General features: G+C 40.3%; 2 protein-coding genes across 3 annotated transcripts in view; one reads left to right on the top strand and one right to left on the bottom strand.

The window, feature by feature from the left end:
* LOC140521621 (uncharacterized) overlaps positions 1 to 16,782 on the bottom strand; it is a 180,261-nt gene that overhangs the window by 125,816 nt on the left and 37,663 nt on the right. The gene's annotated exons all lie outside the window — the stretch shown is intronic.
* On the top strand, positions 1,278 to 15,599 carry LOC140521618 (uncharacterized). 2 transcript variants are annotated; one of them, XM_072636857.1, is made up of 5 exons: positions 1,278 to 1,394; positions 2,193 to 2,282; positions 9,899 to 10,025; positions 10,726 to 10,821; positions 13,167 to 15,599. In XM_072636857.1, exons 1-5 carry the CDS (start codon positions 1,293 to 1,295, stop codon positions 15,116 to 15,118), a joined length of 2,367 nt encoding a protein of 788 aa, XP_072492958.1. In that variant the 5' UTR covers positions 1,278 to 1,292; the 3' UTR covers positions 15,119 to 15,599. The 2 variants fall into 2 exon arrangements, with proteins under 2 accessions (XP_072492958.1, XP_072492959.1); XM_072636858.1 differs by lacking the exon at positions 10,726 to 10,821.

The raw sequence follows: 16,782 nt of genomic DNA, 5'->3' as shown, positions 1-16,782 counted from the left end.
ATGCTGGACTTGGCCAAGAGCCTCATATTTAAAGATTGTCCTGCTCTCCCACCCCCAGAAACAGAAAAGGAAGGCATATGTTTTATTACTTTAGAGATGGGAGGGTTTTTTTTTCCTTTATTTTGGTTCCTTATCAAGACTGAAATCTCATATATGCAAAGTGGTTTCTGGAAATTGCCACAAACTCCAAATAACAGTTATAAAAATTGCTTCCTTCTAGTTCAAAAATGGCAGCTTTTGCAGGGGGTATTTCCCCCCTGCATTTCTGTACTTTAGGTACCACAGACGGCAAGAAGACTTGGAGTATTCATATCGGAGACCTGTGAGTCTGGTGCTCCACTGGGTCCTAATAAAGGGGCAACGTTCTGTGCGAATCCCCTGGGAACCCCTCTGCTTCCTCCTTGGGGCATTTACTCTTCCTCACTGGGCTACGTTTGCAAGTCTAGGGAAAATCAAGAGATGGAATGTGGCCCATGTTGCCCATGAAGAAACTCCGGGGTTGGTGAACAAGTTGTCTGTGCATCCACCACACAACTTCTGGTTTTCTTCCTCAAAGAAACTGTTGCTTGGTGTCCTCCTGATTTCATTTCGGGAGCCTCCTGTCAGTCGTGGGCTGACTTGCTGGGCAGGATCTTCCTCCAGAGCATCAGCTGGTCTCCTCCCACGCACAGGGCACGTCCAGAACCACGCGTGGTCTTCAGTCCTCCTCCGTGACCACCTCCTGCAGGGAGCTTTCACTTCCCCACTTTACCCCGGCTGGCCAAGGCTCGCGGCTTGTCTCGGGCAGAGCTCTGCCATTGCTCCGGTCCTGTCCCAAGGGCCCCCGGCTCCGTCGGGCGGCTCCGATCTCCTGGGACAGGTCCTCTGGGCCCCTGCAGTCCGTCCCCACCGAAGCTGCCACGGTGGCCCTCGCCTCTGAGCCGGCCGCTCGTTTGGCTGCGGAGGATCCCGAGGCTCCCGCGGCCTCTGGACAACAAGCCTTGTCCTTCCCCGGGCGACGGAAGCCTCTACATGGGCCTCGGCATCGTCCTCTGCCTTTCGTGCATTCTGCCTCCTCCGGCACTCGGCATGCGGTCAGCTAGTCTTAGGCAGACCCCGCATTCCTGCCTCTCTGTAGGTGACGGAGTGCTCGGGCCAGGGGGACACCCCCGAGGGCACACGTGGGGCGTGGTTTCGTAGTGAGGGAGGAGCCGAATTCCAGGCATGCGCAGAAACGGCAGCGGCCTCCAGACTACGATTCCCAGAAGGCCTCGCTCACCTTAGGTGCCTTTTCCAAGTTCTAGTGAGTGAGGATGGGCGGCCCCTTTGACGTCACATCCGCCCCGCCCCTCACTCTTCCTCCAAGCTTGGGGTTGTCTGCTTCTCTTCCGTGTCCCGAGTTGACCCTAAACCGGGTGAGCGGTTCGCGAAAACAGAACCGGGCCTGGGGCGGGGCCGGAGCCCCGGGATCTGATTGGGGGCGCACATGATGGGAAGGGCCCTGAGGGGGCTTATGATGGGGTGGGGGCGTGGGCAGCAGGGACCTGGAGGCGGGAGGGGGGCGTGTCCTTGGGGGCGTGTCCTGGGGGTGGTGGAGTCGTTTCCCGCTCTCCTGGACGCCATCAGGATTTTCCTGGCAGAGATGCTGGAGCGGTTTGCCCGTTTTACAGCCGGGGAGACTGAGGCCCGCAGGGTGAAGGGACTTGGCCAAGGTCACCCAGCTAGCGAGTGTTGGGATTCTGCCTGGAGACAGGGCCGCCCCTGACCCCCCTGGCCCCTCTGACCCCTCTGACCCCTCTGGCCCCTCTGGCCCCTCTGGCCCCTCTGGCCCCTCAGGTTTCAGTCCTTCCCCCCAGCAGAGTCTTCGGGAGCCAAGTCCTGCGGCCGATCTCTTGCTGCAGGACTCCCCTGGAGGAAGCCCCCGATGCTGCTGGGGGTCCTGCCCTGCCCTGCTGAGAGGGTCCCCCAACCTGTCCTGTTTTGTCTCTAAGGAGAGATGGACCCCCATCCCCTCATGCCCCCCGAGATGACTGTTTACTTCTGCCCTCCCCCCACGAGAGAAATGAGTGTTTTCTTGTGGTTCCCTTCTATCCCCAGCTCCACGCCCCACTCCCCACTCCCCACCCCCAGGGCAGAAGTGGGGATTCCTAGTCTCTGAAGAAGGCAGACCCCAGCGAGGCCCCTCCTTCTCATGGTTCTCCTTTCCTCCCCAGCACCGCCTTCTGTGGCCTCTGCCCTGCCCTGGTAGGTGGGAGCCTGGACGAAGGGGGATGGCTCCTGTGTTGAGAGCCAGGCCAGCACAGGTGAGTGCCAGGTGCTTCTTTCCTGAAATAGTGTGTCAGGTTAGAGATCCTGGGATACATTTCTCTCTTGTGCTATAACTCTAGAAATTGTGGCCAACAGAGAATCCTATAAGATTCCCTGGAGATCATGTATTTATCCAACGCCAACTACCCTAATGTTAACATTCATTTTAGAACGTTGGAATCCATATTCTTTCCCTTCTTCCAGCCCTTCCCCCACCCATTGTGAAGACAAGCAACATGATACCCATTATGCATTTGAAGACATGAAAAACATTTCTGTAGTGGCCACGTTGCAAAAATAATTAAAAAGGTATTAGAATATTAAAAAAGGAAAAAAATCCTTTATCTGCCTTTAGAGTTCACAACTTATCTCTTTATTTTTCATCTTGAATCTTTTAGAATTTTCATGCATTGAAACATGTTTATGTATTGATCAAAGTAGGCAAGGCTTTCACAGTTGATCATTGTTACAATATTGGCATTAGTGCCACAATGTTCTGATTCTTCTCACCGCACTTTGCCTCAGTTCATAGAAGTCTTCTCAGGTTTTCTGAACCTACATGATCCTTATCATTTCTTAGTACACAGTAGTATTACCTCACAGTCATATACAAGGCCTTGTTCAGGCTTTCCTCAACTGATGGGCATCTGTGAGGGGTGAAAGATGAAATGACCAGTTGATCTTGGGAGCATAGCAATTTCTTAAGCAGTGGATGTCAATTTTTCAAGAAACCAGGATCAGACTTCTGACTTTAGACTTGGACCCTAAATACAGGGGGAGACAGGCCCATAAAGATAATTCATCAAATAAGGTCAGTTAATTAAAAGGGAAATTACACCAGGAGGTAATCTGACTTCTAATTGGATGAAAGATTAGGAATTTTCCACGTTTGGAAGGGGAGATGAACAGGTACAATGTCCTGACGTCAGAAAAAAGAGGTATCCCATTCTCCCCCCCGGTGTTTGTAAACAATTAAAGGAACATGGAAACAACAACTCATTGATCAATATGGGCCCAGTTTTCATACAAGACACATGAATTGCTTGAGAAGTCCAATTGTGAGAAACTACTTACATCACTCTTTGAATGTGACTGGGATTCTGATAAGGGTAATGTAAGTCCTCAGTTAAGGGACTTTTAAATCAGAAGGGAGGGGTTGTCCAGATACCCAAGCATGAAAGGCTAGGGTCAAACAGTGCAATAGTTTTCCGATTGCCACTGATGAATTAGCTTTTCTCACACAACAGCAGTTGGAATAGAGAAACCAAAAGTTGAATTGAAACTTAGCTAGCTCCAGAATTGAGTTACAAGATTGAGTCAGTGTGGCTCAATTCATTCCCACAATAAATCATGTGCTGTCCTAATTCCCTGAATTTCCCCGTTTCATTTACTATTTCAGAAGAGGGTGAGGTCCTGGAATTACCCAAAGTCCTGAGAGTTCTTCCTTGCAAACTTAAAATTATTCCCTCACATCTGTTCAGTTTCTAATTCTTTGCTACCACAAATAAAGCTACTCTAAATATTTTTGTGGATTTAGGTCCTTTCCCTTTTTATTTGATCTCTTTGGGATAAAGACCTAATAGAGGGATTGCTAGGTTAAAGGGTATACATAGTTTCATAGCCTTTTGGGCATGGTTCCAAGTTATATTCCAAGAAAGGTTGGAATAGTTCACAACTCCACTATTAGTGTCCCTATTTTCCCCGCATCCCTTCCAGCATTTGTCATTTTCCTTTTCTGTTATGTTAGATCAAAGAGTATGCACATTTTTATAGCCCTTTGGACATAGTTTCAAATTGATCTCCAGAAGGGTTGGATCAGCTCACATCTACAATGCATTAGTGTTCCAACTTCCCCACATTTTTTCCAACATTTATCATTTTCCTGTTTTGTCATGTTAGCCAATCTGATAGGTGTGATGTGGCACCTCAGAGTTGTGTTGATTTGCATCTCTCTAATCAGTAGTGATTCAGAGCATTTTTTATATGATTATAGATAACTTTAATTTTTTCCTCTGAAAACTGCCTGTTCATGTCCTTTGACCATTTGTCAAGTGCAAGTCATGTCATCATTTCTCTGACGGCATGATTTCCTTCGGCAATGAAGGACAAACACAAGGTAATTACTAATTGGGGAATGACTTGTATTCTTGTAAATTTGACTCAGTTCTCCATATATTTTAGAAATGAGGTCTCTATCACAAACACTAGTTATAAAAATTCTTTCCCTGCTTCCCTCCAAATCTTGTTTGCATTGGCTTTGTTTGTGCATAAACTTTTCAATTTAATGTAATAAAAATTATCCATTTTGCATTTCATAATATTCTCTATCTCTTGTCTGGTCATAAATTTCTCCATTCTCCATAAATCTGACAAACTATCCCTTGCTCCCCTAATTTGTTTATAGTATCAACTTTTATACCCATTTGGACTTTATTCTTGTGTACGGTGTCAGTCATTGCTCTATGCCCAGTTTCCACCACACTGTTATCCAATTTTCCCAGCAGATAAACATTTAATAATGATATTGGTTTGTCATCAGTGGTTTCAGTATAATATGATTTCCTTGTTTACAATGTGAATGTTTATTTTGCGTTCATCCTTCGTTTTCAAAAAGGATCATGACATCACAGAAATGATGACATGACTTGGACTTGACTTTGTTTTGAGTGAGGGAGGGCTATGCAAGGTCACCAGCCTCACTTTCTCCTCCTGAGCCATTTGGATCCACCGACCAGATATTCATCAGGATGATTGGCAACATGAATGTTTATTTAAAAGTATGTCCAAGGGCGTATAAACCTGTGCATACCATTTGTTCCAGCAATACCACTAGATCTACTACTAGTACTATTAGTTCTGTGTCCCAGAATCATAAGAACAAAAATTAAAAGGATCTATATGTACACAAATATTTATTACAGTTCTTTCTGTGGTGGCAAAGAATCAGAAATTTAGTGGATACCCATCAATTATGGTATATCTGAACAAGTTGTGATATACGATTGTAATGAAATGAGCAAAACCAGGAGAACATCACAGTAATATTAGATGATGAACAGCTGTGAATGACAGCTGTTCTCTTCAATACAATGATCCAGTACAGTTCCAAAGAACATGTGGTAAAAAACTACTCTCTACCTTTGGAGAAAGAACTATTGAGGAGGGAGGGCTGTAAGGGAATTTAGGATTCAAAAATTTTTTAAATGAATATTTAAAAGTTGTGTTTCTATGTAATAATGGAAAAAATATTAGAGAGCGAAAAAAGAGACAAATCTGAAAGATTTATAGCTCTGATCACAGTGACCAACTATTTTCCAACAGAATTCTTGATGAAATGTTACCCAACTTTTGACAGCTATGCAGTCAACTTATAGGATGCAGATTTAGACATACATTTTGAACATGGCTACTGTGGAAATTTGGGGGGGTGGTTTGTGTCTGTATCTGTATCTGAATTCACTACAAGGATTTTGTTCATCTTTTTTTCCCAATGGGATGGGGAAGTAGGAGTGCTAGAAAATAGATTTTTGTTAAGAGTAGCCCTCCTTCCTGGGACTCAAGGAGGAACGATGAGAAGAATCCCTTTAGGTGTAAGTGCTCTTCCTTCCTAGTACCCTGCTAGGTCATGCCTTTTTATCTTCTGTATACTTGGAATATAATACTTCTTGATTCAGATCAAGAAGAGAAACTACAAGAATAATTGGATTACCTGATACAATTATGCAAGAAATAATTAAAAAAACATTTCCTGAAGTATTAGAACAAGAGCAGAAAGTAGAAGTAGAAAAAAAATCCTCCAATCACCGCCTGAAGAGATGCTGTGAGGAAAACATAGGAACATCATAGCTAGATTCCAAAATTCCCGGTTTCAGGGAGAAAATATGAGCAACAAGAAAAAAAAATTCAGATGTGGCAGGACCACAATTAGAATCACAAAAGACCTAGCAATGGCTACAGTAAAAGACCACAGCATTGTACATTAGATGTCACAGAGCGAAAGAATTGGGGTTGCAGCTGAAAATATCCTACCCAGAAAAGTTAAGTATAATCTGGGATAAAAAAAAAATGGACATTCAGTGAATTTCTAGACTTCCAGAATTTTGGTGCAAAAAGACCTGAAATCAACAGAAAGTTTGGCATACAAGATCCAAGAGAAGTATGAGATAAACTACAAGTCTAAACAGAAGGGACGCGGTAAGGACGGACTACTTACTTTTTACGTGAAGAGATGCGCATAACGTGTATACGGCTGTGATCGGGGATTGGGTAGTCTGAGAGGTTTGGAGAGTGCTAAGCATGATCAGATACTGAGAAGCAAGACCGTGTCTGAAAAGAGCGAATATTTTATACAAGTGAGGTGTGAGAACTGACACCAGAATCTGAAGAGGGAGGAGGCTGGGAGTTCTGGAACCCTACTCGCATCAGGAATGTGTTAAAGAGGGAACAATACATACATGAATAAATATATACACATATATATGTGTGTTGTACATATAGGGGTGTGTGTATATATATATATATATATATATATATATATATATATATATATATATATATATATATATATATACACACACACACACACACACAGATATAAAAGACTTCTAAATTTGGAAAGAAAAGATTAAGGGGATGGGGGGATAAAGGAGCGATTTCAGGCTGGGGGAAGAGAATAAGAGGGTGGTGAGTATGTTAAGTAATAGGAGGGCATGGTACCAGGTAGAAATAAAATAGAAGAGTCAGGAAGGATAGGAAATAAGAGCTATACAAACATAAAATAAAGATTAGGAATAGGAAAGAAAAACAGGAGTAGTTATGACCTCAGACAAAGTTAAAGCTAAAATAGATCTAATCAAAAGAGAAAAATAGGGAAACTACACTCTCTGTTGGCCATATTCATCGATATTGTTTTAGGCTATTTAAAATAACTAGACAGTATAAGGTTAGAATATTGGTGTAGGAAATGATGAGTTGGTGGACTTAGAAAATTATGGAAAGACTACAACTTATCAAGGAAGGTATTATCTACCCTCAGAGAAACAGAGGACAAATAAGTATGGTATAGTCTTACATAGAAGCATATGAATGTATATGTCTATTTGTGAGTATGATTATAGATATCTATATGTATAGATATGTATGTGTGTATGTAGATATGTTTACATGTATGTACATTTACAGAGAGAGATATGATGCACACACACATACACACATGCATCTCCAAGCTTAATTGTAGCCTTATTGGGGTATAGCATGAGGAAGAGGGGAAAACAATAAAGTAAAAAGTGCACAGCAGAGAACAAAAGAAAACTTAGGAGGAAGCAAAGAAAAGAAAAGATGGAGAGCTCTGTACAAAATGTGCAGAGGCTTTTGTGAAATGGAAATTTATTGCTCTATATTTTGAATGCTTTTTTACATTTGTTGTGTACATGAGAATGCTTTTTTTTTCTTGTTTTAGTATTAAGTTTATAATATATTTCTTTTTCTTTTCTTATTGTGTATTTAAGTTAAAAATAAATTAGTTAAAAAAAGACTCCTCGATTCAAATCTGCTTTTTGGGAAAGTGCTGCTACATTAATATGAATTAAATTAAAGACTAAGAGGCAGCAAAGTATAAGGAAAAGAACATCAGACTGTGTGTCAGAAGGCTTGTAATTGAGATTTAGCTATAATTGTTAATAGCTGATTGACTTGAAGCCTAACTAGTCATGATAATAAAAATGGTTTTAAGTATCATTAACTGAAGATGAATAAAAAAGAAATAGCACAGGGTTAAAAATCAGTGAAAAGACAACAAAGTCCCCAGAGATCTGATTCTGGTGATAAATGTTACAAAAAAAGATTTTAAAAAACTAGTTTGGAGGCAAACAAGAGATCAAAGAATAGTGAGGACCAAGTTTAGGGGTGGATGGGAGGAGGTTAAGGAGGGATGCCTGAGAGAAAGCTAAACAGGTAAACTCCTGCTTGGCTTTAGTTATCTCTTTGCAAAATGAAGCTCTTTTGAAGTGGGACTGAGAGCCCTAAGCTGTCAACAAGAAGTGGATACCCAAGGTAAAGGGAGATAGACAGGATCCAGTTATTGTGAAAGAAGTGTATGATGTGATTGATTGCTTAGCCATTCTCATGTATCCCTGCGAGATCTTGGAGAAGGGGGTTGGTGCCACAGAACTGGAGAGGGGATACTTGTGCCAAGTTTCAAAAAAGAGACAGTGGATTCTGCAAAGCCCAGGGCAGTGACTTCCAATTCTGGCACATTCCTAGAATACCTTTGAAATCATTTGTTTAGTGAGCAATTAGGAAAGGCTGTTTCATTTTCTTTTTCTGTAGTGCTTTTTTCTTCTTAATCTTTTCTGGAAGAGGTTTTTTCTTTGTAGCAAAGAAGCGCAGTTACAGAAAAACCCCCCTGATAGTGATTCTTGGATAATTCATAAAACATTCTCCTCTCTAGTGGTCTCCATCTTTTTTGCGATTAGAAACAGTAGCATTTTTTCCATTTATTTAGAGTTCAGCATCTTTTTCTTTTTAAAGGTAATATTTTTGTAGCCTTTGTGTAAAGAGTACTGTTGCTTCTGCTTATTTCACACTACATTACTTAATTCACATTTCTTTTGCATTTTGGGCTTACTCATATTTGTCATTTCAAACTGTATAAGAAATCTATTGTAGCCATGTACTGTTTTTGTTATTATTCTTTGGTGAGAATTCAGATTGTTTCCAGTTTATTACTGCCCCCGAAACAGGGGTGGGCCTTTAGGCCACATGGGCCTCCTAGGTTCTTGAGTGAGGCCTTTTGACTGAGTACAAGTTTTACAGAACAAATCTGTTTATTAAACGGATTGGTTGTGAAGTTTGTATCTAGAAGGCCACATGTGACCTTGAGACCACAGGTTCCCCAACTGTGTCCCAAAGCATGCTCTTATGAATGTTTTTGTGTATAAACTCACATGTGGACTTGTTCTGGTATAAGAAAGGGTATGACAACATGGTACAGTGGTATATACATTTATACATGGTACAATTCTGTGGATTTGTAGTAGAGAAAACCTGGGTTCAAAGTACAGATCTGCAGTTCACTCCCTTTTTGCCTTCAGCAGGTTACTTTCCCTCTTTATAAAATGAGAAAGTTGGACGCTCAAATCTCTTTTAGTTCTAAACATATGAGTTAGAAAACAGTGATCCTTTCACATCCTTTTCTTCTGTACAACATTTTCCCACACTTGCAGATAGGAGATGGTAGTCCCCCATGCTTACCTTTGTTCTTATGGTTCTAGGAACATTGAGCACGATCATGTTCACTAGGAATAAAGCAAAAAAAAGAAAAAGCCCGCACACTTTTGCAGTTGAATTCATTGGATCCATTTCCAACAAGAAGCATCTACTATGCTAAGTTGTGAGGATACAAAGAAAAGCAAACCTGGCTACTGCTCTCAAGGAGCTCACAGTCTGATGAGAGAGGAATTGTACTAACCTGTCTGTTATGCCCCACTCAATGTACTTCGATAACAGATAAACAATTGAAAAAACTCCCGTTGACAAGGAAGTTTTATTGAAACTTCATAAAAATTATGAAGTTATTACATCTTGATAAGCACAGATATTTTTGGTTTTTCAGGAATTGGTGACATTCCAGGATGTGACTGTGGAATTCACCATGGAGGAGTGGGTATATTTGAATCTATCTCAGAAAAAGTTGTACAGGGATGTGATGCTGGAGAACTATAGGAACTTGGTCTCTTTGGGTAAGAACAGCTTCCCCTTTGCAGTCTTGGTATATATGATGTTGACTTTCAAGATTTTAACAGTTTTTCTTTGGCATGCAAAAGGAAGATATCCTTAGACTTTGTGCAGCCCAGAGAGGTAGTACTTGTGCTACCTGTTTCTTGGGGGAAAGGTTGCTGCTTAGTATACCTAGAAATTGATTTCTTGATTTGTTGTTATCCTTGAATATGTATTTTCCCCTCTCTTTTGCTTCAAACGCCAGATTTTTTGTTCAGTCCCAGTGTGGGTTTCATCATATACAAAGTATTCCCATTGTCTTAGCAGAGTCAGATGAACTACTCTTCCTAAGTTATACTGTATAATTCATTCCCACATAGTATAATGTCCTTCATTGTTCCTTTTTACTATCCTTGGAATCTTCCTAGCATGCCTACTTTTTTCCCCAAAGAGAGTTTAACTAATTTGGCATTATTTTGCTATATTTTATAGATACCTTTTCTTTTTCTCTCCTTCCTTCTGGGCCACTGATCCCTCCCAGGTGAAAACAATAATCACACACAAAGTCAGCTCACATCAGCAGTGTCTTAGGCGGTATAAGATTTGTGCTCTTATTCCCCCACTTTTCTGTTAAGAGTTGAGAGGAGTGTTTCATCTCTCTGTTCTGTTGTCATTGAATTCTGAGATGACTGTACCTAGCACTTTTTCATTTCCAACAAACAGGATTTGCAGTTTCCAAACCAGATGTGATCTATCAATTGGAAAGAAAGGAAGCATCTTGGATGCCAGAGGCACATATTCCAAAAAGCAGCTGTCCAGGTGACTACATAAAAACCAAGGAAATGGGTCATTGGAAAATACTGCTCTGTTGGTCATTGTAGCTCAAAGCTCATTTAACATGTTAAAAAAGGTGGTATTATCAAAGCTTATCAGGTCTCTTGAGAAGAGCTGGGTCTTTAAAATGTCATTTTTTAACTCCAGAATTTAACAACGTGTCTCTTTACTCACATGTACTTCTGCTTTCAAGGCAAGTGGTTGCCTTAGTGTGGGGTAGGTATTGAGGAGTATCGTATTTTAAGCAGGAATTCTCGTGCTTTAGTTGCATGAATTCATTCTCTTTCTTAAAATAAGCAAGTCATTTAAACTATTAACAGCATGTTGTTTTGGCTTTTATGTTCTCCTCCGATGCTTTCTTCTCTGTTGTTTGATGCTTATGTTTCTTTGTTGCCGTTACTTAATAAAGTATTTAATCTTGACCTAATTTCTCTTCTATTAGTCTATTGTGTTATATGTTATCCTATTTTTCTTTATGCTTTGAAATTATGTTTATCAAGGCAGCATACTATTTTGTTATGCCAGGATTTGTTTAGCCATAATGTCTTTATTGGACATGATTGGTTTTGAGTATTTTGGTATTTCCCAAAAAGCTATGGTGAAAATTTATCTGAAATGTCTTTGCTTTCAGTAACATTTTGAGGATGTAGATGTGGTAGTGGAACCAGTGAGTCAAAGGTTATGAAGTTTTGTAGCTAAAACTTATATTGCTTTGTTGTTTTTTTAGAAAAATGACATTTGCAGCTTAATAAGTATTGATTTTAGCATAACTTCTAAAATTTGTTGTCATTTTAAAGTATCTTTTCTAATCTGATGCCTATTTGGTGATACCTCCAAATTGTTCAGAATTTGATTTCTTTGATTACCAGAGTTTCTGTATTGTCTCTGGTAGTTATTAATATTTTGTTGTGAAACATACCTGTATGTCTTGATAATTTACCTTTTTGGGATTGGAGCTTACCCTTACAAATTTTATCAATTCCTTACCATATAGATACGTTTGATTTTTAGTGGATCTTTATGGCAACAGTTGTCCAATAAGACCCTCCTTTCTTCATATTTTTTTCTTTTTACTGTTTATTCCACATCTTTCTATTTTTCCTTATGCTACGCTCATTAATTCTCCTTTTTCTTTGTGTTCAGTGTTTTCTTTTCCTATTTCCACTTTAAACATTAAGGATACATTTTTTGTTGTTGTTCAGTCATTTTTTGGTCATATCCAACTGTTTATGACTTAATTTGGCTTTTTCTTGACAGAGATAATGGAATGGTTTTCCTTTTTCTTCTTTAAGTCACTTTACAGGTGAGGAAACTGAGGGAAACATGGTGAAATGACCTGCCCAGGGTCTCAGAGCTAATATTTTGACTTTCAGTGTGACCTCAGAAAGATTAATGTTCCTGATTCTAAGTCCAGGAATCTATCCACTGTGCTACCTAGCTGTGCTAAGGCTACTTTTGCAACCTCTTAAAGTCATCTAGTTTTAAAGGCTACTATATTTCACCACATAATCATTGCATCTGTTTTTTTTTTTTTAATGCAAAAATTGGTTTACAACTTTTCATGTGTAATTGTCACATGACATAATTTTATTCATCCCATCACTAAAAAAGGTAGACAAAGCAGGAATGTATTCACCAGTGGCATATGGATACACATTTATCTCTTAGCGCACTGTGAGCCAAGAGCCTAGAATTCTCAGCACATATGCAATGTCAGTATATTTCTGAAAGCTAACTTGTATGGTTTGTTTAGATCTGTGCAGTACTAACTAACTTAACTCAATGAAGAGCTGTAGGTACAAGGAGAGCACACTGGCAGGCAAAGCTGCCATGAATAAGTGTCCTGATAGGGGAAGACTTACATCTTTCTGAGCTATCTACACTATACAGTTCATCTGTCAGTGATAGAGTTCAGTAACAAATTATTTTTAATTAATAACTAGCACAGTTAAAAAAAATTTCACATAATGATGACAGCTTATTTTTTGGAAAAAAAATTTGGCCTAATATCTGCAACAATCATGTGGTGAAATATGGTGGGCTTTCATTTCCTTATGCCACACAAATGTCAACCATTTACTTTTGAGTAAATTCTTCTTTTTCATCCTTTCCAGGTAATTTCATTCCGAGTCAATTCATTTATTTGTTAATTTTGAGTCATCATATTTTCACATAAGATAAACTGGGATCTTTAGTGAAAGAGTAGTTAGACTGGTCTTTTCAAGTGGGAAGGTAAGAGAATAAATAGTTCTAAAACCTTATAAGTAAATAGAAGCCTTGGGAAACAGAAGAAAAAGGAGGGTTAATTAATTCTCTCTTCTTCCTTTCAGGGAGCAAAGGATTTACTGAAAAGAAATCTTATGAATGTGGTGAATGTGGGAAGGCCTTCAGGAGTAAGACACAACTTATTGTGCATCACAGTATTCATAATGGAAAGATTCTTTATGAATGTAAGGAGTGTGGGAAGGCTTTCATCTACAACTCAGAACTTCGTCTACATGAGAGAGTTCATACTGGAGAGAAACCTTATGAATGTAGTATATGTGGTAAGGCCTTCAGAAGGAGGGCAAATCTTAATATGCATCAGAGAATTCATACTGGAGAGAAACCTTATGAATGTAGTGAATGTGGGGTGGCCTTCAGGTGTAAGACACAGCTTACTGTGCATCTGAAAGTTCATCCTGGAGAGATTCTGTATGAATGTAAAGAGTGTGGTAAGACTTTCCACTACAATTCAGAACTTACAGAACATCAAAGAAATCATTTGGGAGAGAAGCCTTATGAATGTAATGAGTGTGGGAAGGCCTTCAGAAGTAAAACACAGCTTACAATGCATCAGAGAATTCATACTGGAGAGAAATCTTATGAATGTAAGGATTGTGAGAAAGCTTTCTTCTACAACTCACATCTTATTAAACATCAAAGAATTCATACTGGAGAGAAACCTTATGAATGTAGTAAATGTGGGAAGGCCTTCAGGAGGAAGGCAAATCTTAATATGCATCAGAGAATTCATACTGGAGAGAAACCTTATGATTGTAATACATGTGGCAAGGCCTTCAAGAGGAAGTCAACTCTTAATATGCATCAGAGAATTCATACTGGAGAGAAACCTTATGAGTGTAGTGAATGCAGAATGACATTTAGGCTTAAGACACAGCTTACTATGCATCAGCAAATTCATACTGGAGAGAAACCTTATGAATGTAGTTTATGTGGAAAGACCTTTAATCGGAAGTCAAATCTTACTGTGCATCAGAGAATTCATACTGGTGAGAGTCTATATGAATGTAAGGAGTGTGGGAATGCTTTCCATCATAAGGCAGATCTTATAAAACATCAAAGAAATCATCGAGGAGAGAAACCTTATGAATGCAGTATATGTGGGAAGACCTTCAGGATGAAGTCACATCTTATTGTGCATCAGAGAATTCATACTGGAGAGAAACCTTTTGAATGCAGTGAATGTGGCATGACCTTCAGGCGTAAGACAGAGTGTACTGTGCATCAGAGAATTCATACTGGAGAGAGTCTTTATGAATGTAAGGAGTGTGGGAAGGCTTTTTTTTACAACTCAGTATTTATCCTGCATCAAAGAATTCATACTGGAGAGAAACCTTTTGAATGTAGCGAATGTAAGAAAGCCTTCAGGAGTCAAACACAACTTAATGTACATCAGAGAATTCATCCTGGAAAGATTCTATATGAATGTAAACTGTGTGGGAAGGCCTGCCAGTACAATTCAGAACTTATTCGACATCAAAAAATTCATTCTGGAGCTAAACCTTATGAATGTAGTGAGTGTGGGAAAGCTTTCATGAATAAGAGAACACTTTCTGTGCATCAGAGCATTCATACTGGAGAGAAACCTTATGAATGTAGTGAATGTAGGAAGGCATTCAGGTGTAAGATACAACTTACTTTTCATCAGAGCATTCATACTGGAGAAAAACCTTATGAATGTAATTTGTGTGGGAAGGCTTTCAGGAGGAAGTCACGTCTTACTATGCATCAGAGAATTCATACTGGAGAGAAACCTTATGAATGTAGTGAATGTGGAAAAGCCTTTAGGATTAAGGCACATATTACTGTGCATAAGAACATTCATACTGGAGAGAAACCCTATGAATGCAGTGTATGTGGGAAGATCTTTAATAGGAAGTCAAATCTTACTGTGCATCAGAGAATTCATACTGGAGAGACACCTTATGAATGTAGTGAATGCAGGATGGCCTTCAGGTTTAAGAGACAGCTTTCTGTGCATCAGAGGATTCATACTTGAAATTTTCCTCAGTAAAGTGTGGGAAGACCATCACAACTTAGATTTTATTGAACCTCAGAGAATTCATACAGCTAAGGGTCCTTATGAATATGGAAAGCCCTTCAGAAGTAAGCCATGATTAATTGTATGTCAGAGCATTTATACTGGATAAAAACCTTATTAATGTAGCAAATATGAGAAGACCTTCAGGAATAAGACACAATTTACTCCAGATTGAAAATTCATACTAGGAAGATTCTTTATGAATATAGGGAATGTGGGAAGGCCTTCTACTACAACTCAGAACTTTGACATCGTAGTATCCATACTGAAGAGAAACTGTATGAATGTAGTTTGTGGGGGCATGGCTTCCTCCTCACTTTAGAACTTAACATTAGAGCATTGGTATTCGAGAGAGACCTTATGAATATAATTAATGTGGAAGATCTTTATACTGAGGACATAACTTATTCAACATTAAAGAATCTATTCTGGAGTGAAACCTTATGTGTTAGGTAATGCATGTGGGAAGGGATTTTGATCGAGGACATTTCTCTGATATCTATGAGAGAACTCATGCTCTGTAGAACCTTTATGAATGTAGGTGTGTGAGAGGATTCCATAGCTATCTAGACTATGATTCTGAAGTTCTAAGAGACCCTTTTTTGTCCCCATTAAAGAAGGTATCCATTCCCTTTGCACAGCCCTCTAAAGGAAGGAAGATTAATGTTGTCTTCCCATGGTCCTTCTGGTATGGAGAGGATTTGGTGGTTGAGCCAGAGGATACTGAGTGGGTGGTGATATTGGAAGAGCCTTGATATTAACTTTGGTCCCTGGGTAGATGACATGAAAGTGACATATGGATGATTTCTTGGCCATGAGATGAGCCTGATGTGTGATAAATACTTGCTGACAGTGCTTGAGGGGTGTATCATAATCTGAGCTGTGTTCTGATGTGGCTGGTGCTGCTTCTGCTCATATTCATCAGGGTAGTCACTGAACTATGAAGATTTGGAATCACATTAATTTCTAACAGTCTAGTAAGGGTCTTTGGCAGATATTGATGCTATATATTTTCTATCCATTGTTCTGAATGAAGGAATTCAGTGAAGAGCTGGTAAACAGCAGTAGTAACTGTTACTTTTTTAACAGGCCTTGTCATCTCATTGTTGTTTTTTGTCCTTTGTTCTCCAAGAGGACTATGACATTAGGTGCCCGGGGCAACTCCCGGGCCTTCGCCTTCTACTTACCTATCCCCGGTCTTCGGACGTCTCCGGTCCCCCTCCCGGTTGGGGGAGGGCAACAAACAGGCAGAGCACCCGAAAGGAGTTGCAGTCAGCAAGCTTTATTCCGTTTTCCTCTCCTCCAGCTCTCGTGGTCATCCCCTTTTATTATCCCCTGTCTCCTCCCCTGTACCTCCCATGGGCGGGCGAGCTCCTCCCAAGTGCCTCCCCGTGGGTGGAGCCAGCCTGTTACCAGGGCCATCCCAGTACCCCACAAGGGGGCAGGTTCGGACCCTCAGGCGTCTCACGGTCCTCACGGGGGACCCCGGTCCAGAGCTGTCCCCCAACAATTAGGGAGGTGGCCATGCCAAGAAAGTGAGTTGGACTTAATTGAGGGAGGACTGTGCAAAGTCACCTGCTTCACTTTCTCCTCTGGAGCCATCTGGGTCCAGTGGTGAGATA

The sequence above is a fragment of the Notamacropus eugenii genome, chromosome 1, assembly GCF_028372415.1.
Source record: "Notamacropus eugenii isolate mMacEug1 chromosome 1, mMacEug1.pri_v2, whole genome shotgun sequence".
Taxonomy (NCBI): Eukaryota; Metazoa; Chordata; class Mammalia; order Diprotodontia; family Macropodidae; genus Notamacropus; species Notamacropus eugenii.
This window is presented reverse-complemented; position numbering and strand designations above follow the sequence as displayed.

Coding starts and splice junctions, on each gene's coding strand:
- LOC140521618 (XM_072636857.1), top strand. CDS start 1,293: ATGGGCGGCCCCTTTGACGTCACATCCGCCCCGCCCCTCACTCTTCCT. Junction 10,026..10,725: donor TAGGAACTTGGTCTCTTTGG/GTAAGAACAGCT, acceptor TCCAACAAACAG/GATTTGCAGTTTCCAAACCA. Junction 10,822..13,166: donor TCCAAAAAGCAGCTGTCCAG/GTGACTACATAA, acceptor TCTTCCTTTCAG/GGAGCAAAGGATTTACTGAA.